Source organism: Salvelinus alpinus, chromosome 30 (genome assembly GCF_045679555.1).
Source record: "Salvelinus alpinus chromosome 30, SLU_Salpinus.1, whole genome shotgun sequence".
In the NCBI taxonomy this organism is placed as follows: domain Eukaryota; kingdom Metazoa; phylum Chordata; class Actinopteri; order Salmoniformes; family Salmonidae; genus Salvelinus; species Salvelinus alpinus.
Window position 1 is genome coordinate 4,160,881 of NC_092115.1, and position 26,334 is coordinate 4,187,214.

The 26,334-nt window shown below is 46.9% G+C and overlaps 1 protein-coding gene across 3 annotated transcripts in view; it reads left to right on the forward strand.

The window, feature by feature from the left end:
- The window catches only part of LOC139560089 (guanine nucleotide-binding protein G(olf) subunit alpha), a 144,637-nt gene that overhangs the window by 33,390 nt on the left and 84,913 nt on the right, over window positions 1-26,334 (forward strand). For all 3 annotated transcript variants that reach the window (XR_011671864.1, XM_071376591.1, XM_071376592.1), the window contains exons 3-4: window positions 2,718-2,772; window positions 22,104-22,223. Coding sequence is in view for 2 of the 3 variants with exons in the window: in XM_071376591.1 (XP_071232692.1) it covers window positions 2,718-2,772; window positions 22,104-22,223 (175 nt within the window). In the remaining variant the exon portion in view is untranslated. The remainder of the gene's footprint in view (window positions 1-2,717; window positions 2,773-22,103; window positions 22,224-26,334) is intronic.

Here is a 26,334-nt window from a genome sequence, read left to right on the forward strand (position 1 = left end):
ATAGGACTACAGTTGTACTGGTAGAGATATCTTACTGTCTGAGTTACATAGGACTACGGTTGTACTGGTATAGATATCTTACTGTCTGAGTTAAATAGGACTACGGTTGTACTGGTATAGATATCTTACTGTCTGAGTTACATAGGACTACAGTTGTACTGGTAGAGATATCTTACTGTCTGTCTGAGTTACATAGGACTACAGTTGTACTGGTAGAGATATCTTACTGTCTGAGTTACATAGGACTACAGTTGTACTGGTAGAGATATCTTACTGTCTGAGTTACATAGGACTACGGTTGTACTGGTAGAGATATCTTACTGTCTGAGTTACATAGGACTACAGTTGTACTGGTAGAGATATCTTACTGTCTGTCTGAGTTACATAGGACTACAGTTGTACTGGTAGAGATATCTTACTGTCTGTCTGAGTTACATAGGACTACGGTTGTACTGGTAGAGATATCTTACTGTCTGAGTTACATAGGACTACAGTTGTACTGGTATAGATATCTTACTGTCTGAGTTACATAGGACTACAGTTGTACTGGTATAGATATCTTACTGTCTGAGTTACATAGGACTACGGTTGTACTGGTATAGATATCTTACTGTCTGAGTTACATATGACTACGGTTGTACTGGTATAGATATCTTACTGTCTGAGTTACATAGGACTACAGTTGTACTGGTAGAGATATCTTACTGTCTGTCTGAGTTACATAGGACTACAGTTGTACTGGTAGAGATATCTTACTGTCTGTCTGAGTTACATAGGACTACAGTTGTACTGGTAGAGATATCTTACTGTCTGTCTGAGTTACATAGGACTACGGTTGTACTGGTAGAGATATCTTACTGTCTGAGTTACATAGGACTACAGTTGTACTGGTAGAGATATCTTACTGTCTGAGTTACATAGGACTACAGTTGTACTGGTATAGATATCTTACTGTCTGAGTTACATAGGACTACAGTTGTACTGGTAGAGATATCTTACTGTCTGAGTTACATAGGACTACGGTTGTACTGGTAGAGATATCTTACTGCCTGTCTGAGTTACATAGGACTACGGTTGTACTGGTAGAGATATCTTACTGTCTGAGTTACATAGGACTACAGTTGTACTGGTAGAGATATCTTACTGTCTGAGTTACATAGGACTACGGTTGTACTGGTAGAGATATCTTACTGAGTTACATAGGACTACAGTTGTACTGGTAGAGATATCTTACTGTCTGATTTACATAGGACTACGGTTGTACTGGTAGAGATATCTTACTGTCTGTCTGAGTTACATAGGACTACAGTTGTACTGGTAGAGATATCTTACTGTCTGTCTGAGTTACATAGGACTACAGTTGTACTGGTAGAGATATCTTACTGTCTGTCTGAGTTACATAGGACTACGGTTGTACTGGTAGAGATATCTTACTGTCTGAGTTACATAGGACTACGGTTGTACTGGTAGAGATATCTTACTGTCTGAGTTACATAGGACTACGGTTGTACTGGTAGAGATAACTTACTGTCTGAGTTACATAGGACTACGGTTGTACTGGTAGAGATATCTTACTGTCTGAGTTACATAGGACTACAGCTGTACTGGTAGAGATATCTTACTGTCTGAGTTACATAGGACTACAGTTGTACTGGTAGAGATATCTTACTGTCTGTCTGAGTTACATAGGACTACGGTTGTACTGGTAGAGATATCTTACTGTCTGAGTTACATAGGACTACGGTTGTACTGGTAGAGATATCTTACTGTCTGAGTTACATAGGACTACAGTTGTACTGGTAGAGATATCTTACTGTCTGAGTTACATAGGACTACGGTTGTACTGGTAGAGATATCTTACTGTCTGTCTGAGTTACATAGGACTACAGTTGTACTGGTAGAGATATCTTACTGTCTGAGTTACATAGGACTACAGTTGTACTGGTAGAGATATCTTACTGTCTGAGTTACATAGGACTACGGTTGTACTGGTAGAGATATCTTACTGCCTGTCTGAGTTACATAGGACTACAGTTGTACTGGTAGAGATATCTTACTGTCTGAGTTACATAGGACTACGGTTGTACTGGTAGAGATATCTTACTGTCTGAGTTACATAGGACTACGGTTGTACTGGTAGAGATATCTTACTGTCTGAGTTACATAGGACTACGGTTGTACTGGTAGAGATATCTTACTGTCTGAGTTACATAGGACTACGGTTGTACTGGTAGAGATATCTTACTGTCTGAGTTACATAGGACTACAGTTGTACTGGTATAGATATCTTACTGTCTGAGTTACATAGGACTACGGTTGTACTGGTAGAGATATCTTACTGTCTGAGTTACATAGGACTACAGCTGTACTGGTAGACATATCTTACTGTCTGTCTGAGTTACATAGGACTACAGTTGTACTGGTAGAGATATCTTACTGTCTGTCTGAGTTACATAGGACTACAGTTGTACTGGTAGAGATATCTTACTGCCTGAGTTACATAGGACTACGGTTGTACTGGTAGAGATATCTTACTGTCTGTCTGGCCTGAACACATAGTGACTCTAGTGTGTTAACATCAGGGCCTAGAACTAGAGTGGAACCCCGCTACCTTCAACGTGTGACCTTTAGGTTCTTAGACGAGCAGTATTTTGATGTTGTTGTTATCTTGTTGGTTACTGTCTCCTCACGCCTGTATTCTGTCCTCCTTTTGACAGAGAAAAGAAACAGAAAATACAAGATATTCGGAAAAACGTGAAGGATGCGATAGTGGTGAGTAGGATATTATTAATCTGTGTCTTTCCTGTTTAAAAAAAAAATTCAACTCGTGGGTTACTGGATTACTCTGGGTGCGTTCCAAATGGGACCCTGTTCCCTATACTGTATAGTGCAGTACTTTAGATCAGGTCCCAGTTCCCTATACTGTATAGTGCAGTACTTTAGATCAGGGCCCAGTTCCCTATACTGTATAGTGCAGTACTTTAGATCAGGACCCTGTTCCCTATACTGTATAGTGCAGTACTTTAGATCAGGGCCCAGTTCCCTATACTGTATAGTGCAGTACTTTAGATCAGGTCCCAGTTCCCTATACTGTATAGTGCAGTACTTTAGATCAGGGTCCCTGTTCCCTATACTGTATAGTGCAGTACTTTAGATCAGGGCCCAGTTCCCTATACTGTATAGTGCAGTACTTTAGATCAGGGCCCAGTTCCCTATACTGTATAGTGCAGTACTTTAGATCAGGACCCTGTTCCCTATACTGTATAGTGCAGTACTTTAGATCAGGGCCCAGTTCCCTATACTGTATAGTGCAGTACTTTAGATCAGGGCCCTGTTCTCTATACTGTATAGTGCAGTACTTTAGATCAGGGCCCTGTTCTCTATACTGTATAGTGCAGTACTTTAGATCAGGGCCCAGTTCCCTATACTGTATAGTGCAGTACTTTAGATCAGGGCCCTGTTCTCTATACTGTATAGTGCAGTACTTTAGATCAGGGCCCTGTTCTCTATACTGTATAGTGCAGTACGTTAGATCAGGGCCCAGTTCCCTATACTGTATAGTGCAGTACTTTAGATCAGGGCCCTGTTCTCTATACTGTATAGTGCAGTACTTTAGATCAGGGCCCTGTTCTCTATACTGTATAGTGCAGTACTTTAGATCAGGGCCCTGTTCTCTATACTGTATAGTGCAGTACTTTAGATCAGGGCCCTGTTCTCTATACTGTATAGTGCAGTACTTTAGATCAGGGCCCTGTTCCCTATACTGTATAGTGCAGTACTTTAGATCAGGACCCTGTTCCCTATACTGTATAGTGCAGTACTTTAGATCAGGGCCCTGTTCTCTATACTGTATAGTGCAGTACTTTAGATCAGGACCCTGTTCCCTATACTGTATAGTGCAGTACTTTAGATCAGGGCCCTGTTCTCTATACTGTATAGTGCAGTACTTTAGATCAGGGCCCTGTTCCCTATACTGTATAGTGCAGTACTTTAGATCAGGGCCCAGTTCCCTATACTGTATAGTGCAGTACTTTAGATCAGGACCCTGTTCCCTATACTGTATAGTGCAGTACTTTAGATCAGGGCCCAGTTCCCTATACTGTATAGTGCAGTACTTTAGATCAGGTCCCAGTTCCCTATACTGTATAGTGCAGTACTTTAGATCAGGGTCCCTGTTCCCTATACTGTATAGTGCAGTACTTTAGATCAGGGCCCAGTTCCCTATACTGTATAGTGCAGTACTTTAGATCAGGGCCCAGTTCCCTATACTGTATAGTGCAGTACTTTAGATCAGGACCCTGTTCCCTATACTGTATAGTGCAGTACTTTAGATCAGGGCCCAGTTCCCTATACTGTATAGTGCAGTACTTTAGATCAGGGCCCTGTTCTCTATACTGTATAGTGCAGTACTTTAGATCAGGGCCCTGTTCTCTATACTGTATAGTGCAGTACTTTAGATCAGGGCCCAGTTCCCTATACTGTATAGTGCAGTACTTTAGATCAGGGCCCTGTTCTCTATACTGTATAGTGCAGTACTTTAGATCAGGGCCCTGTTCTCTATACTGTATAGTGCAGTACTTTAGATCAGGGCCCAGTTCCCTATACTGTATAGTGCAGTACTTTAGATCAGGGCCCTGTTCTCTATACTGTATAGTGCAGTACTTTAGATCAGGGCCCTGTTCTCTATACTGTATAGTGCAGTACTTTAGATCAGGGCCCTGTTCTCTATACTGTATAGTGCAGTACTTTAGATCAGAGCCCAGTTCCCTATACTGTATAGTGCAGTACTTTAGATCAGGGCCCTGTTCTCTATACTGTATAGTGCAGTACTTTAGATCAGGGCCCTGTTCTCTATACTGTATAGTGCAGTACTTTAGATCAGGGCCCTGTTCCCTATACTGTATAGTGCAGTACTTTAGATCAGGACCCTGTTCCCTATACTGTATAGTGCAGTACTTTAGATCAGGGCCCTGTTCTCTATACTGTATAGTGCAGTACTTTAGATCAGGACCCTGTTCCCTATACTGTATAGTGCAGTACTTTAGATCAGGGCCCTGTTCTCTATACTGTATAGTGCAGTACTTTAGATCAGGGCCCTGTTCCCTATACTGTATAGTGCAGTACTTTAGATCAGGGCCCTGTTCCCTATACTGTATAGTACTTTAGATCAGGGCCCTGTTCTCTATACTGTATAGTGCAGTACTTTAGATCAGGTCCCTGTTCCCTATACTGTATAGTGCAGTACTTTAGATCAGGTCCCTGTTCCCTATACTGTATAGTGCAGTACTTTAGATCAGGTCCCTGTTCCCTATACTGTATAGTGCAGTACTTTAGATCAGGGCCCAGTTCCCTATACTGTATAGTGCAGTACTTTAGATCAGGTCCCTGTTCCCTATACTGAATAGTGCAGTACTTTAGATCAGGGCCCAGTTCCCTATACTGTATAGTGCAGTACTTTAGATCAGGTCCCAGTTCCCTATAATGTATAGTGCAGTACTTTAGATCAGGGCCCTGTTCCCTATACTGTATAGTGCAGTACTTTAGATCAGGGCCCTGTTCCCTATACTGTATAGTGCAGTACTTTAGATCAGGGCCCTGTTCCCTATACTGTATAGTGCAGTACTTTAGATCAGGTCCCAGTTCCCTATACTGTATAGTGCAGTACTTTAGATCAGGGCCCTGTTCCCTATACTGTACAGTACTTTAGATCAGGACCCAGTTCCCTATACTGTATAGTACTTTAGATCAGGTCCCAGTTCCCTATACTGTGTAGTGCAGTACTTTAGATCAGGGCCCAGTTCCCTATACTGTATAGTACTTTAGATCAGGTCCCAGTTCCCTATACTGTGTAGTGCAGTACTTTAGATCAGGGCCCAGTTCCCTATACTGTATAGTGCAGTACTTTAGATCAGGGCCCTGTTCCCTATACTGTATAGTGCAGTACTTTAGATCAGGGCCCCAGTTCCCTATACTGTATAGTGCAGTACTTTAGATCAGGGCCCCGTTCCCTATACTGTATAGTGCAGTACTTTAGATCAGGGCCCTGTTCCCTATACTGTATAGTGCAGTACTTTAGATCAGGGCCCTGTTCCCTATACTGTATAGTGCAGTACTTTAGATCAGGGCCCTGTTCTCTATACTGTATAGTGCAGTACTTTAGATCAGGGCCCTGTTCCCTATACTGTATAGTGCAGTACTTTAGATCAGGGTCCAGTTCCCTATACTGTATAGTGCAGTACTTTAGATCAGGGCCCAGTTCACTATACTGTATAGTGCAGTACTTTAGATCAGGGCCCAGTTCCCTATACTGTATAGTGCAGTACTTTAGATCAGGGCCCAGTTCCCTATACTGTATAGTGCAGTACTTTAGATCAGGGCCCCGTTCCCTATACTGTATAGTGCAGTACTTTAGATCAGGGCCCCAGTTCCCTATACTGTATAGTGCAGTACTTTAGATCAGGACCCAGTTCCCTATACTGTATAGTGCAGTACTTTAGATCAGGGCCCTGTTCCCTATACTGTATAGTGCAGTACTTTAGATCAGGGTCCAGTTCCCTATACTGTATAGTGCAGTACTTTAGATCAGGGCCCAGTTCACTATACTGTATAGTGCAGTACTTTAGATCAGGGCCCAGTTCCCTATACTGTATAGTGCAGTACTTTAGATCAGGGCCCAGCTCCCTATACTGTATAGTGCAGTACTTTAGATCAGGGCCCCGTTCCCTATACTGTATAGTGCAGTACTTTAGATCAGGGCCCCAGTTCCCTATACTGTATAGTGCAGTACTTTAGATCAGGACCCAGTTCCCTATACTGTATAGTGCAGTACTTTAGATCAGGACCCAGTTCCCTATACTGTATAGTACTTTAGATCAGGTCCCAGTTCCCTATACTGTGTAGTGCAGTACTTTAGATCAGGGCCCAGTTCCCTATACTGTATAGTGCAGTACTTTAGATCAGGGCCCTGTTCCCTATACTGTATAGTGCAGTACTTTAGATCAGGGCCCCAGTTCCCTATACTGTATAGTGCAGTACTTTAGATCAGGGCCCTGTTCCCTATACTGTATAGTGCAGTACTTTAGATCAGGGCCCCAGTTCCCTATACTGTATAGTGCAGTGCTTTAGATCAGGGCCCCAGTTCCCTATACTGTATAGTACAGTACTTTAGATCAGGGCCCTGTTCCCTATACTGTATAGTGCAGTACTTTAGATCAGGGCCCTGTTCTCTATACTGTATAGTGCAGTACTTTAGATCAGGGCCCTGTTCCCTATACTGTATAGTGCAGTACTTTAGATCAGGGCCCTGTTCCCTATACTGTATAGTGCAGTACTTTAGATCAGGGTCCAGTTCCCTATACTGTATAGTGCAGTACTTTAGATCAGGGCCCAGTTCACTATACTGTATAGTGCAGTACTTTAGATCAGGGCCCAGTTCCCTATACTGTATAGTGCAGTACTTTAGATCAGGGCCCAGTTCCCTATACTGTATAGTGCAGTACTTTAGATCAGGGCCCCGTTCCCTATACTGTATAGTGCAGTACTTTAGATCAGGGCCCCAGTTCCCTATACTGTATAGTGCAGTACTTTAGATTAGGGCCCAGTTCCCTATACTGTATAGTGCACTACTTTAGATTAGGGCCCCGTTCCCTATAATGTATAGCGCAGTACTTTAGATCAGGGCCCAGTTCCCTATACTGTATAGTGCAGTACTTTAGATCAGGGCCCAGTTCCCTATACTGTATAGTGCAGTACTTTAGATCAGGGCCCAGTTCCCTATACTGTGTAGTGCAGTACTTTAGATCAGGGCCCTGTTCCCTATACTGTACAGTACTTTAGATCAGGGCCCTGTTACCTATACTGTATAGTGCAGTACTTTAGATCAGGGCCCAGTTCCCTATACTGTATAGTGCAGTACTTTAGATCAGGGCCCCGTTCCCTATACTGTATAGTGCAGTACTTTAGATCAGGGCCCCGTTCCCTATACTGTATAGTGCAGTACTTTAGATCAGGGCCCAGTTCCCTATAGTGCAGTACTTTAGATCAGGGCCCAGTTCCCTATACTGTATAGTGCAGTACTTTAGATCAGGGCCCAGTTCCCTATACTGTATAGTGCAGTACTTTAGATCAGGGCCCAGTTCCCTATACTGTATAGTGCAGTACTTTAGATCAGGGCCCCAGTTCCCTATACTGTATAGTGCAGTACTTTAGATCAGGGCCCTGTTCCCTATACTGTATAGTGCAGTACTTTAGATCAGGGCCCCAGTTCCCTATACTGTATAGTGCAGTGCTTTAGATCAGGGCCCCAGTTCCCTATACTGTATAGTACAGTACTTTAGATCAGGGCCCTGTTCCCTATACTGTATAGTGCAGTACTTTAGATCAGGGCCCTGTTCTCTATACTGTATAGTGCAGTACTTTAGATCAGGGCCCTGTTCCCTATACTGTATAGTGCAGTACTTTAGATCAGGGCCCTGTTCCCTATACTGTATAGTGCAGTACTTTAGATCAGGGTCCAGTTCCCTATACTGTATAGTGCAGTACTTTAGATCAGGGCCCAGTTCACTATACTGTATAGTGCAGTACTTTAGATCAGGGCCCAGTTCCCTATACTGTATAGTGCAGTACTTTAGATCAGGGCCCAGTTCCCTATACTGTATAGTGCAGTACTTTAGATCAGGGCCCCGTTCCCTATACTGTATAGTGCAGTACTTTAGATCAGGGCCCCAGTTCCCTATACTGTATAGTGCAGTACTTTAGATTAGGGCCCAGTTCCCTATACTGTATAGTGCACTACTTTAGATTAGGGCCCCGTTCCCTATAATGTATAGCGCAGTACTTTAGATCAGGGCCCAGTTCCCTATACTGTATAGTGCAGTACTTTAGATCAGGGCCCAGTTCCCTATACTGTATAGTGCAGTACTTTAGATCAGGGCCCAGTTCCCTATACTGTGTAGTGCAGTACTTTAGATCAGGGCCCTGTTCCCTATACTGTACAGTACTTTAGATCAGGGCCCTGTTACCTATACTGTATAGTGCAGTACTTTAGATCAGGGCCCAGTTCCCTATACTGTATAGTGCAGTACTTTAGATCTGGGCCCCGTTCCCTATACTGTATAGTGCAGTACTTTAGATCAGGGCCCCGTTCCCTATACTGTATAGTGCAGTACTTTAGATCAGGGCCCAGTTCCCTATAGTGCAGTACTTTAGATCAGGGCCCAGTTCCCTATACTGTATAGTGCAGTACTTTAGATCAGGGCCCAGTTCCCTATACTGTATAGTGCAGTACTTTAGATCAGGGCCCAGTTCCCTATACTGTATAGTGCAGTACTTTAGATCAGGGCCCAGTTCCCTATAGTGCAGTACTTTAGATCAGGGCCCAGTTCCCTATACTGTATAGTGCAGTACTTTAGATCAGGGCCCAGTTCCCTATACTGTATAGTGCAGTACTTTAGATCAGGGCCCAGTTCCCTATACTGTATAGTGCAGTACTTTAGATCAGGTCCCAGTTCCCTATACTGTGTAGTGCAGTACTTTAGATCAGGGCCCTGTTCCCTATACTGTACAGTACTTTAGATCAGGGCCCTGTTACCTATACTGTATAGTGCAGTACTTTAGATCAGGGCCCCGTTCCCTATACTGTATAGTGCAGTACTTTAGATCAGGGCCCTGTTCCCTATACTGTATAGTGCAGTACTTTAGATCAGGGCCCAGTTCCCTATAGTGCAGTACTTTAGATCAGGGCCCAGTTCCCTATACTGTATAGTGCAGTACTTTAGATCAGGGCCCAGTTCCCTATACTGTATAGTGCAGTACTTTAGATCAGGGCCCCAGTTCCCTATAGTGCAGTACTTTAGATCAGGGCCCCATTCCCTATACTGTATAGTGCAGTACTTTAGATCAGGGCCCCAGTTCCCTATAGTGCAGTACTTTAGATCAGGGCCCAGTTCCCTATACTGTATAGTGCAGTACTTTAGATCAGGGCCCTGTTCCCTATACTGTATAGTGCAGTACTTTAGATCAGGGCCCAGTTCCCTATACTGTGTAGTGCAGTACTTTAGATCAGGGCCCCAGTTCCCTATACTGTATAGTGCAGTACTTTAGATCAGGGCCCAGTTCCCTATACTGTATAGTGCAGTACTTTAGATCAGGGCCCAGTTCCCTATACTGTATAGTGCAGTACTTTAGATCAGGGCCCTGTTCCCTATACTGTATAGTGCAGTACTTTAGATCAGGGCCCAGTTCCCTATACTGTGTAGTGCAGTACTTTAGATCAGGGCCCCAGTTCCCTATACTGTATAGTGCAGTACTTTAGATCAGGGCCCCAGTTCCCTATACTGTATAGTACAGTACTTTAGATCAGGGCCCTGTTCCCTATACTGTATAGTGCAGTACTTTAGATCAGGGCCCTGTTCTCTATACTGTATAGTGCAGTACTTTAGATCAGGGCCCTGTTCCCTATACTGTATAGTGCAGTACTTTAGATCAGGGCCCTGTTCCCTATACTATATAGTGCAGTACTTTAGATCAGGGTCCAGTTCCCTATACTGTATAGTGCAGTACTTTAGATCAGGGCCCAGTTCACTATACTGTATAGTGCAGTACTTTAGATCAGGGCCCAGTTCCCTATACTGTATAGTGCAGTACTTTAGATCAGGGCCCAGTTCCCTATACTGTATAGTGCAGTACTTTAGATCAGGGCCCTGTTCCCTATACTGTATAGTGCAGTACTTTAGATCAGGGCCCCAGTTCCCTATACTGTATAGTGCAGTACTTTAGATTAGGGCCCAGTTCCCTATACTGTATAGTGCACTACTTTAGATTAGGGCCCCGTTCCCTATAATGTATAGCGCAGTACTTTAGATCAGGGCCCAGTTCCCTATACTGTATAGTGCAGTACTTTAGATCAGGGCCCAGTTCCCTATACTGTATAGTGCAGTACTTTAGATCAGGGCCCAGTTCCCTATACTGTGTAGTGCAGTACTTTAGATCAGGGCCCTGTTCCCTATACTGTACAGTACTTTAGATCAGGGCCCTGTTACCTATACTGTATAGTGCAGTACTTTAGATCAGGGCCCAGTTCCCTATACTGTATAGTGCAGTACTTTAGATCAGGGCCCCGTTCCCTATACTGTATAGTGCAGTACTTTAGATCAGGGCCCAGTTCCCTATAGTGCAGTACTTTAGATCAGGGCCCAGTTCCCTATACTGTATAGTGCAGTACTTTAGATCAGGGCCCAGTTCCCTATACTGTATAGTGCAGTACTTTAGATCAGGGCCCAGTTCCCTATACTGTATAGTGCAGTACTTTAGATCAGGGCCCCAGTTCCCTATACTGTATAGTGCAGTACTTTAGATCAGGGCCCAGTTCCCTATACTGTATAGTGCAGTACTTTAGATCAGGGCCCAGTTCCCTATACTGTATAGTGCAGTACTTTAGATCAGGGCCCAGTTCCCTATACTGTATAGTGCAGTACTTTAGATCAGGTCCCAGTTCCCTATACTGTGTAGTGCAGTACTTTAGATCAGGGCCCTGTTCCCTATACTGTACAGTACTTTAGATCAGGGCCCTGTTACCTATACTGTATAGTGCAGTACTTTAGATCAGGGCCCCGTTCCCTATACTGTATAGTGCAGTACTTTAGATCAGGGCCCTGTTCCCTATACTGTATAGTGCAGTACTTTAGATCAGGGCCCAGTTCCCTATAGTGCAGTACTTTAGATCAGGGCCCAGTTCCCTATACTGTATAGTGCAGTACTTTAGATCAGGGCCCAGTTCCCTATACTGTATAGTGCAGTACTTTAGATCAGGGCCCCAGTTCCCTATAGTGCAGTACTTTAGATCAGGGCCCCATTCCCTATACTGTATAGTGCAGTACTTTAGATCAGGGCCCCAGTTCCCTATAGTGCAGTACTTTAGATCAGGGCCCAGTTCCCTATACTGTATAGTGCAGTACTTTAGATCAGGGCCCTGTTCCCTATACTGTATAGTGCAGTACTTTAGATCAGGGCCCAGTTCCCTATACTGTGTAGTGCAGTACTTTAGATCAGGGCCCTGTTCCCTATACTGTACAGTACTTTAGATCAGGGCCCTGTTACCTATACTGTATAGTGCAGTACTTTAGATCAGGGCCCAGTTCCCTATACTGTATAGTGCAGTACTTTAGATCAGGGCCCCGTTCCCTATACTGTATAGTGCAGTACTTTAGATCAGGGCCCCGTTCCCTATACTGTATAGTGCAGTACTTTAGATCAGGGCCCCGTTCCCTATAGTGCAGTACTTTAGATCAGGGCCCAGTTCCCTATACTGTATAGTGCAGTACTTTAGATCAGGGCCCAGTTCCCTATACTGTATAGTGCAGTACTTTAGATCAGGGCCCAGTTCCCTATACTGTATAGTGCAGTACTTTAGATCAGGGCCCAGTTCCCTATAGTGCAGTACTTTAGATCAGGGCCCAGTTCCCTATACTGTATAGTGCAGTACTTTAGATCAGGGCCCAGTTCCCTATACTGTATAGTGCAGTACTTTAGATCAGGGCCCAGTTCCCTATACTGTATAGTGCAGTACTTTAGATCAGGTCCCAGTTCCCTATACTGTGTAGTGCAGTACTTTAGATCAGGGCCCTGTTCCCTATACTGTACAGTACTTTAGATCAGGGCCCTGTTACCTATACTGTATAGTGCAGTACTTTAGATCAGGGCCCCGTTCCCTATACTGTATAGTGCAGTACTTTAGATCAGGGCCCTGTTCCCTATACTGTATAGTGCAGTACTTTAGATCAGGGCCCAGTTCCCTATAGTGCAGTACTTTAGATCAGGGCCCAGTTCCCTATACTGTATAGTGCAGTACTTTAGATCAGGGCCCAGTTCCCTATACTGTATAGTGCAGTACTTTAGATCAGGGCCCCAGTTCCCTATAGTGCAGTACTTTAGATCAGGGCCCCATTCCCTATACTGTATAGTGCAGTACTTTAGATCAGGGCCCCAGTTCCCTATAGTGCAGTACTTTAGATCAGGGCCCAGTTCCCTATACTGTATAGTGCAGTACTTTAGATCAGGGCCCTGTTCCCTATACTGTATAGTGCAGTACTTTAGATCAGGGCCCAGTTCCCTATACTGTGTAGTGCAGTACTTTAGATCAGGGCCCCAGTTCCCTATACTGTATAGTGCAGTACTTTAGATCAGGGCCCAGTTCCCTATACTGTATAGTGCAGTACTTTAGATCAGGGCCCAGTTCCCTATACTGTATAGTGCAGTACTTTAGATCAGGGCCCTGTTCCCTATACTGTATAGTGCAGTACTTTAGATCAGGGCCCAGTTCCCTATACTGTGTAGTGCAGTACTTTAGATCAGGGCCCCAGTTCCCTATACTGTATAGTGCAGTACTTTAGATCAGGGCCCCAGTTCCCTATACTGTATAGTACAGTACTTTAGATCAGGGCCCTGTTCCCTATACTGTATAGTGCAGTACTTTAGATCAGGGCCCTGTTCTCTATACTGTATAGTGCAGTACTTTAGATCAGGGCCCTGTTCCCTATACTGTATAGTGCAGTACTTTAGATCAGGGCCCTGTTCCCTATACTGTATAGTGCAGTACTTTAGATCAGGGTCCAGTTCCCTATACTGTATAGTGCAGTACTTTAGATCAGGGCCCAGTTCACTATACTGTATAGTGCAGTACTTTAGATCAGGGCCCAGTTCCCTATACTGTATAGTGCAGTACTTTAGATCAGGGCCCAGTTCCCTATACTGTATAGTGCAGTACTTTAGATCAGGGCCCCGTTCCCTATACTGTATAGTGCAGTACTTTAGATCAGGGCCCCAGTTCCCTATACTGTATAGTGCAGTACTTTAGATTAGGGCCCAGTTCCCTATACTGTATAGTGCACTACTTTAGATTAGGGCCCCGTTCCCTATAATGTATAGCGCAGTACTTTAGATCAGGGCCCAGTTCCCTATACTGTATAGTGCAGTACTTTAGATCAGGGCCCAGTTCCCTATACTGTGTAGTGCAGTACTTTAGATCAGGGCCCTGTTCCCTATACTGTACAGTACTTTAGATCAGGGCCCTGTTACCTATACTGTATAGTGCAGTACTTTAGATCAGGGCCCAGTTCCCTATACTGTATAGTGCAGTACTTTAGATCAGGGCCCCGTTCCCTATACTGTATAGTGCAGTACTTTAGATCAGGGCCCCGTTCCCTATACTGTATAGTGCAGTACTTTAGATCAGGGCCCAGTTCCCTATAGTGCAGTACTTTAGATCAGCGCCCAGTTCCCTATACTGTATAGTGCAGTACTTTAGATCAGGGCCCAGTTCCCTATACTGTATAGTGCAGTACTTTAGATCAGGGCCCAGTTCCCTATACTGTATAGTGCAGTACTTTAGATCAGGGCCCAGTTCCCTATACTGTATAGTGCAGTACTTTAGATCAGGGCCCCGTTCCCTATACTGTATAGTGCAGTACTTTAGATCAGGGCCCTGTTCCCTATACTGTATAGTGCAGTACTTTAGATCAGGGCCCAGTTCCCTATAGTGCAGTACTTTAGATCAGGGCCCAGTTCCCTATACTGTATAGTGCAGTACTTTAGATCAGGGCCCTGTTCCCTATACTGTATAGTGCAGTACTTTAGATCAGGGCCCAGTTCCCTATACTGTGTAGTGCAGTACTTTAGATCAGGGCCCTGTTCCCTATACTGTACAGTACTTTAGATCAGGGCCCTGTTACCTATACTGTATAGTGCAGTACTTTAGATCAGGGCCCAGTTCCCTATACTGTATAGTGCAGTACTTTAGATCAGGGCCCCGTTCCCTATACTGTATAGTGCAGTACTTTAGATCAGGGCCCCGTTCCCTATACTGTATAGTGCAGTACTTTAGATCAGGGCCCAGTTCCCTATAGTGCAGTACTTTAGATCAGGGCCCAGTTCCCTATACTGTATAGTGCAGTACTTTAGATCAGGGCCCAGTTCCCTATACTGTATAGTGCAGTACTTTAGATCAGGGCCCAGTTCCCTATACTGTATAGTGCAGTACTTTAGATCAGGGCCCAGTTCCCTATACTGTATAGTGCAGTACTTTAGATCAGGGCCCAGTTCCCTATAGTGCAGTACTTTAGATCAGGGCCCAGTTCCCTATACTGTATAGTGCAGTACTTTAGATCAGGGCCCAGTTCCCTATACTGTATAGTGCAGTACTTTAGATCAGGGCCCAGTTCCCTATACTGTATAGTGCAGTACTTTAGATCAGGTCCCAGTTCCCTATACTGTGTAGTGCAGTACTTTAGATCAGGGCCCTGTTCCCTATACTGTACAGTACTTTAGATCAGGGCCCTGTTACCTATACTGTATAGTGCAGTACTTTAGATCAGGGCCCCGTTCCCTATACTGTATAGTGCAGTACTTTAGATCAGGGCCCTGTTCCCTATACTGTATAGTGCAGTACTTTAGATCAGGGCCCAGTTCCCTATAGTGCAGTACTTTAGATCAGGGCCCAGTTCCCTATACTGTATAGTGCAGTACTTTAGATCAGGGCCCAGTTCCCTATACTGTATAGTGCAGTACTTTAGATCAGGGCCCCAGTTCCCTATAGTGCAGTACTTTAGATCAGGGCCCCATTCCCTATACTGTATAGTGCAGTACTTTAGATCAGGGCCCCAGTTCCCTATAGTGCAGTACTTTAGATCAGGGCCCAGTTCCCTATACTGTATAGTGCAGTACTTTAGATCAGGGCCCTGTTCCCTATACTGTATAGTGCAGTACTTTAGATCAGGGCCCAGTTCCCTATACTGTGTAGTTGCAGTACTTTAGATCAGGGCCCCAGTTCCCTATACTGTATAGTGCAGTACTTTAGATCAGGGCCCAGTTCCCTATACTGTATAGTGCAGTACTTTAGATCAGGGCCCAGTTCCCTATACTGTATAGTGCAGTACTTTAGATCAGGGCCCTGTTCCCTATACTGTATAGTGCAGTACTTTAGATCAGGGCCCAGTTCCCTATACTGTGTAGTGCAGTACTTTAGATCAGGGCCCCAGTTCCCTATACTGTATAGTGCAGTACTTTAGATCAGGGCCCCAGTTCCCTATACTGTATAGTACAGTACTTTAGATCAGGGCCCTGTTCCCTATACTGTATAGTGCAGTACTTTAGATCAGGGCCCTGTTCTCTATACTGTATAGTGCAGTACTTTAGATCAGGGCCCTGTTCCCTATACTGTATAGTGCAGTACTTTAGATCAGGGCCCTGTTCCCTATACTGTATAGTGCAGTACTTTAGATCAGGGTCCAGTTCCCTATACTGTATAGTGCAGTACTTTAGATCAGGGCCCAGTTCACTATACTGTATAGTGCAGTACTTTAGATCAGGGCCCAGTTCCCTATACTGTATAGTGCAGTACTTTAGATCAGGGCCCAGTTCCCTATACTGTATAGTGCAGTACTTTAGATCAGGGCCCCGTTCCCTATACTGTATAGTGCAGTACTTTAGATCAGGGCCCCAGTTCCCTATACTGTATAGTGCAGTACTTTAGATTAGGGCCCAGTTCCCTATACTGTATAGTGCACTACTTTAGATTAGGGCCCCGTTCCCTATAATGTATAGCGCAGTACTTTAGATCAGGGCCCAGTTCCCTATACTGTATAGTGCAGTACTTTAGATCAGGGCCCAGTTCCCTATACTGTGTAGTGCAGTACTTTAGATCAGGGCCCTGTTCCCTATACTGTACAGTACTTTAGATCAGGGCCCTGTTACCTATACTGTATAGTGCAGTACTTTAGATCAGGGCCCAGTTCCCTATACTGTATAGTGCAGTACTTTAGATCAGGGCCCCGTTCCCTATACTGTATAGTGCAGTACTTTAGATCAGGGCCCCGTTCCCTATACTGTATAGTGCAGTACTTTAGATCAGGGCCCAGTTCCCTATAGTGCAGTACTTTAGATCAGGGCCCAGTTCCCTATACTGTATAGTGCAGTACTTTAGATCAGGGCCCAGTTCCCTATACTGTATAGTGCAGTACTTTAGATCAGGGCCCAGTTCCCTATACTGTATAGTGCAGTACTTTAGATCAGGGCCCAGTTCCCTATACTGTATAGTGCAGTACTTTAGATCAGGGCCCCGTTCCCTATACTGTATAGTGCAGTACTTTAGATCAGGGCCCTGTTCCCTATACTGTATAGTGCAGTACTTTAGATCAGGGCCCAGTTCCCTATAGTGCAGTACTTTAGATCAGGGCCCAGTTCCCTATACTGTATAGTGCAGTACTTTAGATCAGGGCCCAGTTCCCTATACTGTATAGTGCAGTACTTTAGATCAGGGCCCCAGTTCCCTATAGTGCAGTACTTTAGATCAGGGCCCCATTCCCTATACTGTATAGTGCAGTACTTTAGATCAGGGCCCCAGTTCCCTATAGTGCAGTACTTTAGATCAGGGCCCAGTTCCCTATACTGTATAGTGCAGTACTTTAGATCAGGGCCCTGTTCCCTATACTGTATAGTGCAGTACTTTAGATCAGGGCCCAGTTCCCTATACTGTGTAGTGCAGTACTTTAGATCAGGGCCCCAGTTCCCTATACTGTATAGTCCAGTACTTTAGATCAGGGCCCAAGTTCCCTATACTGTATAGTGCAGTACTTTAGATCAGGGCCCAGTTCCCTATACTGTATAGTGCAGTACTTTAGATCAGGGCCCTGTTCCCTATACTGTATAGTGCAGTACTTTAGATCAGGGCCCAGTTCCCTATACTGTGTAGTGCAGTACTTTAGATCAGGGCCCCAGTTCCCTATACTGTATAGTGCAGTACTTTAGATCAGGGCCCCAGTTCCCTATACTGTATAGTGCAGTACTTTAGATCAGGGCCCAGTTCCCTATACTGTATAGTGCAGTACTTTAGATCAGGTCCCAGTTCCCTATACTGTGTAGTGCAGTACTTTAGATCAGGGCCCTGTTCCCTACACTGTACAGTACTTTAGATCAGGGCCCTGTTACCTATACTGTACAGTACTTTAGATCAGGTCCCAGTTCCCTATACTGTGTAGTGCAGTACTTTAGATCAGGGCCCTGTTCCCTATACTGTACAGTACTTTAGATCAGGGCCCAGTTCCCTATACTGTATAGTACAGTACTTTAGATCAGGGCCCAGTTCCCTATACTGTATAGTGCAGTACTTTAGATCAGGGCCCAGTTCCCTATACTGTATAGTGCAGTACTTTAGATCAGGGCCCAGTTCCCTATACTGTATAGTGCAGTACTTTAGATCAGGGCCCCGTTCCCTATACTGTATAGTGCAGTACTTTAGATCAGGGCCCCAGTTCCCTATACTGTATAGTGCAGTACTTTAGATCAGGACCCAGTTCCCTATACTGTATAGTGCAGTACTTTAGATCAGGACCCAGTTCCCTATACTGTATAGTACTTTAGATCAGTTCCCAGTTCCCTATACTGTGTAGTGCAGTACTTTAGATCAGGGCCCAGTTCCCTATACTGTATAGTGCAGTACTTTAGATCAGGGCCCTGTTCCCTATACTGTATAGTGCAGTACTTTAGATCAGGGCCCCAGTTCCCTATACTGTATAGTGCAGTACTTTAGATCAGGGCCCTGTTCCCTATACTGTATAGTGCAGTACTTTAGATCAGGGCCCCAGTTCCCTATACTGTATAGTGCAGTACTTTAGATCAGGGCCCCAGTTCCCTATACTGTATAGTACAGTACTTTAGATCAGGGCCCTGTTCCCTATACTGTATAGTGCAGTACTTTAGATCAGGGCCCTGTTCTCTATACTGTATAGTGCAGTACTTTAGATCAGGGCCCTGTTCCCTATACTGTATAGTGCAGTACTTTAGATCAGGGCCCTGTTCCCTATACTGTATAGTGCAGTACTTTAGATCAGGGTCCAGTTCCCTATACTGTATAGTGCAGTACTTTAGATCAGGGCCCAGTTCACTATACTGTATAGTGCAGTACTTTAGATCAGGGCCCAGTTCCCTATACTGTATAGTGCAGTACTTTAGATCAGGGCCCAGTTCCCTATACTGTATAGTGCAGTACTTTAGATCAGGGCCCCGTTCCCTATACTGTATAGTGCAGTACTTTAGATCAGGGCCCCAGTTCCCTATACTGTATAGTGCAGTACTTTAGATTAGGGCCCAGTTCCCTATACTGTATAGTGCACTACTTTAGATTAGGGCCCCGTTCCCTATAATGTATAGCGCAGTACTTTAGATCAGGGCCCAGTTCCCTATACTGTATAGTGCAGTACTTTAGATCAGGGCCCAGTTCCCTATACTGTATAGTGCAGTACTTTAGATCAGGGCCCAGTTCCCTATACTGTGTAGTGCAGTACTTTAGATCAGGGCCCTGTTCCCTATACTGTACAGTACTTTAGATCAGGGCCCTGTTACCTATACTGTATAGTGCAGTACTTTAGATCAGGGCCCAGTTCCCTATACTGTATAGTGCAGTACTTTAGATCAGGGCCCCGTTCCCTATACTGTATAGTGCAGTACTTTAGATCAGGGCCCAGTTCCCTATAGTGCAGTACTTTAGATCAGGGCCCAGTTCCCTATACTGTATAGCGCAGTACTTTAGATCAGGGCCCAGTTCCCTATACTGTATAGTGCAGTACTTTAGATCAGGGCCCAGTTCCCTATACTGTATAGTGCAGTACTTTAGATCAGGGCCCAGTTCCCTATAGTGCAGTACTTTAGATCAGGGCCCAGTTCCCTATACTGTATAGCGCAGTACTTTAGATCAGGGCCCAGTTCCCTATACTGTATAGTGCAGTACTTTAGATCAGGGCCCAGTTCCCTATACTGTATAGTGCAGTACTTTAGATCAGGGCCCAGTTCCCTATACTGTATAGTGCAGTACTTTAGATCAGGTCCCAGTTCCCTATACTGTGTAGTGCAGTACTTTAGATCAGGGCCCTGTTCCCTATACTGTACAGTACTTTAGATCAGGGCCCTGTTACCTATACTGTATAGTGCAGTACTTTAGATCAGGGCCCCGTTCCCTATACTGTATAGTGCAGTACTTTAGATCAGGGCCCTGTTCCCTATACTGTATAGTGCAGTACTTTAGATCAGGGCCCAGTTCCCTATAGTGCAGTACTTTAGATCAGGGCCCAGTTCCCTATACTGTATAGTGCAGTACTTTAGATCAGGGCCCAGTTCCCTATACTGTATAGTGCAGTACTTTAGATCAGGGCCCCAGTTCCCTATAGTGCAGTACTTTAGATCAGGGCCCCATTCCCTATACTGTATAGTGCAGTACTTTAGATCAGGGCCCCAGTTCCCTATAGTGCAGTACTTTAGATCACGGCCCAGTTCCCTATACTGTATAGTGCAGTACTTTAGATCAGGGCCCTGTTCCCTATACTGTATAGTGCAGTACTTTAGATCAGGGCCCAGTTCCCTATACTGTGTAGTGCAGTACTTTAGATCAGGGCCCCAGTTCCCTATACTGTATAGTGCAGTACTTTAGATCAGGGCCCCAGTTCCCTATACTGTATAGTGCAGTACTTTAGATCAGGGCCCAAGTTCCCTATACTGTATAGTGCAGTACTTTAGATCAGGGCCCAGTTCCCTATACTGTATAGTGCAGTACTTTAGATCAGGGCCCTGTTCCCTATACTGTATAGTGCAGTACTTTAGATCAGGGCCCAGTTCCCTATACTGTGTAGTGCAGTACTTTAGATCAGGGCCCCAGTTCCCTATACTGTATAGTGCAGTACTTTAGATCAGGGCCCCAGTTCCCTATACTGTATAGTGCAGTACTTTAGATCAGGGCCCAGTTCCCTATACTGTATAGTGCAGTACTTTAGATCAGGTCCCAGTTCCCTATACTGTGTAGTGCAGTACTTTAGATCAGGGCCCTGTTCCCTATACTGTACAGTACTTTAGATCAGGGCCCTGTTACCTATACTGTACAGTACTTTAGATCAGGTCCCAGTTCCCTATACTGTGTAGTGCAGTACTTTAGATCAGGGCCCTGTTCCCTATACTGTACAGTACTTTAGATCAGGGCCCAGTTCCCTATACTGTATAGTACAGTACTTTAGATCAGGGCCCAGTTCCCTATACTGTATAGTGCAGTACTTTAGATCAGGGCCCAGTTCCCTATACTGTATAGTGCAGTACCTTAGATCAGGGCCCAGTTCCCTATACTGTATAGTGCAGTACTTTAGATCAGGGCCCAGTTACCTATAGTGCAGTACTTTAGATCAGGGCCCAGTTCCCTATACTGTATAGTGCAGTACTTTAGATCAGGGCCCAGTTCCCTATACTGTATAGTGCAGTACTTTAGATCAGGGCCCAGTTCCCTATACTGTATAGTACAGTACTTTAGATCAGGGCCCTGTTCCCTATACTGTATAGTGCAGTACTTTAGATCAGGGCCCTGTTCCCTATACTGTATAGTACAGTACTTTAGATCAGGGCCCTGTTCCCTATACTGTATAGTGCAGTACTTTAGATCAGGGCCCTGTTCCCTATACTGTATAGTGCAGTACTTTAGATCAGGACCCTGTTCCCTATACTGTATAGTGCAGTACTTTAGATCAGGGCCCTGTTCCCTATACTGTATAGTACAGTACTTTAGATCAGGTCCCAGTTCCCTATACTGTATAGTGCAGTACTTTAGATCAGGGCCCTGTTCCCTATACTGTATAGTGCAGTACTTTAGATCAGGGCCCTGTTCCCTATACTGTATAGTGCAGTACTTTGGACATTTTACATTTTTTTTCATTTAGCAGATACTCTTATCCAGAGCAACTTACAGGAGCAATTCAGGTTATAAGTGCCTTGCTCAAGGGCACATCAGCAGTTGTTTCACCTAGTTGACTCAGGGATTCAATCCAGGGACCTTTTGACCCAATGCTCGTAACCTGGGGGCCAATAACCGAAAGGTGTACGGGACGGAGCCAGACGACAGCCTAGAGTCCTTCTGTCGTTGACAGGGGCACTACATAGGGAATAGGGTGCCGTCTGAGATGCAGCCTTGTGTTAGATTGGACACCCCAATCCTATTTCCCTGATTTTGTTTCGATAAGCTTCTGATCTTATTTATCCTGTATTCATCCATCTTAACGCCGGTGTGTTTCTCCTCTTTCCAGACGATAGTGTCAGCCATGAGCACCTTGATACCCCCAGTCACTCTAGCCAACCCCGAAGACCGGTTCAGAATCGAATACATCAAAAGCATAGCTCCTCTCTCGGACTTTGACTACACACAGGTAAGATGGCTGTTTAGGTTTTCATTTGTGTGTGTGTGTGTGTGTGTGTGTGTGTGAGAGAGAGCTTGGTGTGGTCACCAACAGTGGATTGATTTGAGACCTGTATAATACCTGTCAGATATATCATGTAGGTGTTCAGCAGTTGTAGTAATGGATGCCATTTTGTTCAACTTTGCAATTATGTTTTTAGTTCCTCTTTTTCATTCCTCTGAGTTCCCGATGCAGACCGTTTCCCCCCTAGGCTGCCCGTTTCCCCCCTAGGCTGCCCGTTTCCCCCCCTAGGCTGCCCGTTTCCCCCCCTAGGCTGCCCGTTTCCCATCCAGGCTGCCCGTTCCCCCCCCGCCCCCCCCCCGGCTGCCGGTTCCCCCCCCCAGGCTCCCCGTTTCACCATCCAGGCTCCCCGTTTCACCATCCAGGCTCCCCGTTTCACCATCCAGGCTCCCCGTTTCACCATCCAGGCTCCCCGTTTCACCATCCAGGCTCCCCGTTTCACCATCCAGGCTGCCCGTTTCACCATCCAGGCTGCCCGTTTCACCATCCAGGCTGCCCGTTTCACCATCCAGGCTGCCCGTTTCACCATCCAGGCTGCCCGTTTCCCCCCCCCCCCAGGCTCCCTGTTTCACCACCCAGGCTGCCCGTTTCCCCCCAAGCTGCCCGTTTCCCCCTGCCGTGTGGCTGTGAGGGAAGATTGGAAATGTTGTTTGACTTCTGTATCTTCCTTAATCGACAGATACATTTCAACTTTTGTCAGTTTAGTGATGGAGTTTCCTCTTCAGTTTAGTTCCCTGTCAGCATCTCAAATGGTACCCTATTCCCTATATAGTGCACTACTTTAGACAAGAGCCCTATTCCCTATATAGTGCACTACTTTAGACCAGAGACCTATTCCCTATATAGTACACTACTTTAGACGAGAGCCCTATTCCCTATTTAGGGCCCCCCGAGTGGCCCAGCGGTCTAAATGCACTGCATCTCAGTGCTAGAGGCGTCACTACAGACCCTGGTTCGATTCCAGGCTGTATCACAACCGGCCGTGATTAGGAGTCCCGTAGGGCGGCGCACAATTGGCCCAGCTTCGTCCGAATTTGGCCGGGGTATGCCGTCATTGTAAATAAGAATTTGTTCTTAACTGACTTGCCTAGTTAAATAAAATACATTTAAAAAATGCTTTTGGCTTGTGACAGAAAAGTAGTTCACTAGATGTAGGGTGGTATTTGGGACACGGTCTTCCGCTTGGTTTTGATCAGGACCGGTCCGGTCCGGTCACATGACAGGCCAAATGGGAATACACACCGGGTTTTTCATCGTTCTGGAAATCATTCTTCTCTGAAATTCTCTGTCCTCTTTCAGTCGCTGCGGTGTTGTGAATGATCATTGAAGATATTTATGTACCGGACCGTAATTTTAACGCTGGGGGCCACGGATATACACTATTAAGATTATATATGCAAAAGGTTCTCAGTTGATTCTCGTCAGGGTAACAGGCGGTTAGGCCTGATTTTTCCTATTTCTTCTGCATCCTGGTAGTGATGATGATCGTTTTGCTGCAGGCCTAGTTATAATCTAGTAGTTACTTGAACTTACTTTCATAGTTACTTGAACTTGCTTTCATAGTCTGTCTGCATGGTAACGGGGGCCTGTCTGTCTGCATGGCAACGGAGGCCTGTCTGTCTGCGTGGCAACGGGGGCCTGTCTGTCTGCGTGGCAACGGAGGCCTGTCTGTCTGAGTGGCAACGGGGGCCTGTCTGTCTGCGTGGCAACGGGGGCCTGTCTGTCTGCGTGGCAACGGGGGCCTGTCTGTCTGCGTGGCAACGGGGGCCTGTCTGTCTGCGTGGCAACGGGGGCCTGTCTGTCTGCGTGGCAACGGGGGCCTGTCTGTCTGCGTGGCAACGGGGGCCTGTCTGTCTGCGTGGCAACGGGGGCCTGTCTGTCTGCGTGGCAACGGGGGCCTGTCTGTCTGCGTGGCAACGGGGGCCTGTCTGTCTGCGTGGCAACGGGGGCCTGTCTGTCTGCGTGGCAACGGGGGCCTGTCTGTCTGCGTGGCAACGGGGGCCTGTCTGTCTGCGTGGCAACGGGGGCCTGTCTGTCTGCGTGGCAACGGGGGCCTGTCTGTCTGCGTGGCAACGGGGGCCTGTCTGTCTGCGTGGCAACGGGGGCCTGTCTGTCTGCGTGGCAACGGGGGCCTGTCTGTCTGCGTGGCAACGGGGGCCTGTCTGCAACCCTAGTGGGTACTACAGGTCTAAGTTACAGCGTTGTGGTGGGGTGGCACTGGGAGGACCAGCGTGGTGATGGGGTGGCACTGGGAGGACCAGCGTGGTGGTGGGGTGGCACTGGGAGAACCAGCGTTGTGATGGGGTGGGGTGGCACTGGGAGGACCAGCGTTGTGGTGGGGTGGGGTGGCACTGGGAGGACCAGCGTTGTGGTGGGGTGGCACTGGGAGGACCAGCGTTGTGGTGGGGTGGCACTGGAAGGACAAGCGTTGTGATGGGGTGGCACTGGGAGGACCAGCGTTGTGGTGGGGTGGCACTGGGAGAACCAGCGTTGTGGTGCGGTGGCACTGGGAGAACCAGCGTTGTGGTGGGGTGGCACTGGGAGGACCAGCGTTGTGGTGGGGTGGCACTGGGAGGACCAGCGTTGTGGTGGGGTGGCACTGGGAGGACCAGCGTTGTGGTGGCACTGGGAGGACCAGCGTTGTGGTGGGGTGGGGTGGCACTGGGAGGACCAGCGTTGTGATGGGGTGGCACTGGGAGGACCAGCGTTGTGGTGGGGTGGGGTGGCACTGGGAGAACCAGCGTTGTGGTGGGGTGGCACTGGGAGGACCAGCGTTGTGATGGGGTGGCACTGGGAGGACCAGCGTTGTGGTGGGGTGGGGTGGCACTGGGAGGACCAGCGTTGTGGTGGGGTGGCACTGGGAGGACCAGCGTTGTGGTGGGTTGGCACTGGGAGGACCAGCGTTGTGATGGGTTGGCACTGGGAGGACCAGCGTTGTGGTGGGGTGGCACTGGGAGGACCAGCGTTGTGGTGGGGTGGCACTGGGAGGACCAGCGTTGGTGTGGGGTGGCACTGGGAGGACCAGCGTTGTGGTGGGGTGGCACTGGGAGGACCAGCGTTGTGATGGGGTGGCACTGGGAGGACCAGCGTTGTGGTGGGGTGGCACTGGGAGGACCAGCGTTGTGGTGGGGTGGCACTGGGAGGACCAGCGTTGTGGTGGGGTGGCACTGGAAGGACAAGCGTTGTGATGGGGTGGCACTGGGAGGACCAGCGTTGTGGTGGGGTGGCACTGGGAGGACCAGCGTTGTGGTGGGGTGGCACTGGGAGGACCAGCGTTGTGGTGGGGTGGCACTGGGAGGACCAGCGTTGTGATGGGGTGGGGTGGCACTGGGAGAACCAGCGTTGTGGTGGGGTGGCACTGGGAGAACCAGCGTTGTGGTGGGGTGGCACTGGGAGGACCAGCGTTGTGGTGGGGTGGCACTGGGAGAACCAGCGTTGTGGTGGGGTGGCACTGGGAGGACCAGCGTTGTGGTGGGGTGGGGTGGCACTGGGAGGACCAGCGTTGTGATGGGGTGGCACTGGGAGGACCAGCGTTGTGGTGGGGTGGGGTGGCACTGGGAGAACCAGCGTTGTGGTGGGGTGGCACTGGGAGGACCAGCGTTGTGATGGGGTGGCACTGGGAGGACCAGCGTTGTGGTGGGGTGGGGTGGCACTGGGAGGACCAGCGTTGTGGTGGGGTGGCACTGGGAGGACCAGCGTTGTGGTGGGTTGGCACTGGGAGGACCAGCGTTGTGATGGGTTGGCACTGGGAGGACCAGCGTTGTGGTGGGGTGGCACTGGGAGGACCAGCGTTGTGATGGGGTGGCACTGGGAGGACCAGCGTTGTGGTGGGGTGGCACTGGGAGGACCAGCGTTGTGATGGGGTGGCACTGGGAGGACCAGCGTTGTAGTCCTCTCTCTGTGTGTGACTGGTCCTCTCTCTGTGTGTGTGACTGGTCCTCTCTCTCTCTGTGTGTGACTGGTCCTCTCTCTCTGTGTGTGACTGGTCATCTCTTTCTGTGTGTGACTGGTCCTCTCTCTCTGTGTGTGTGACTGGTCCTCTCTCTCTGTGTGTGACTGG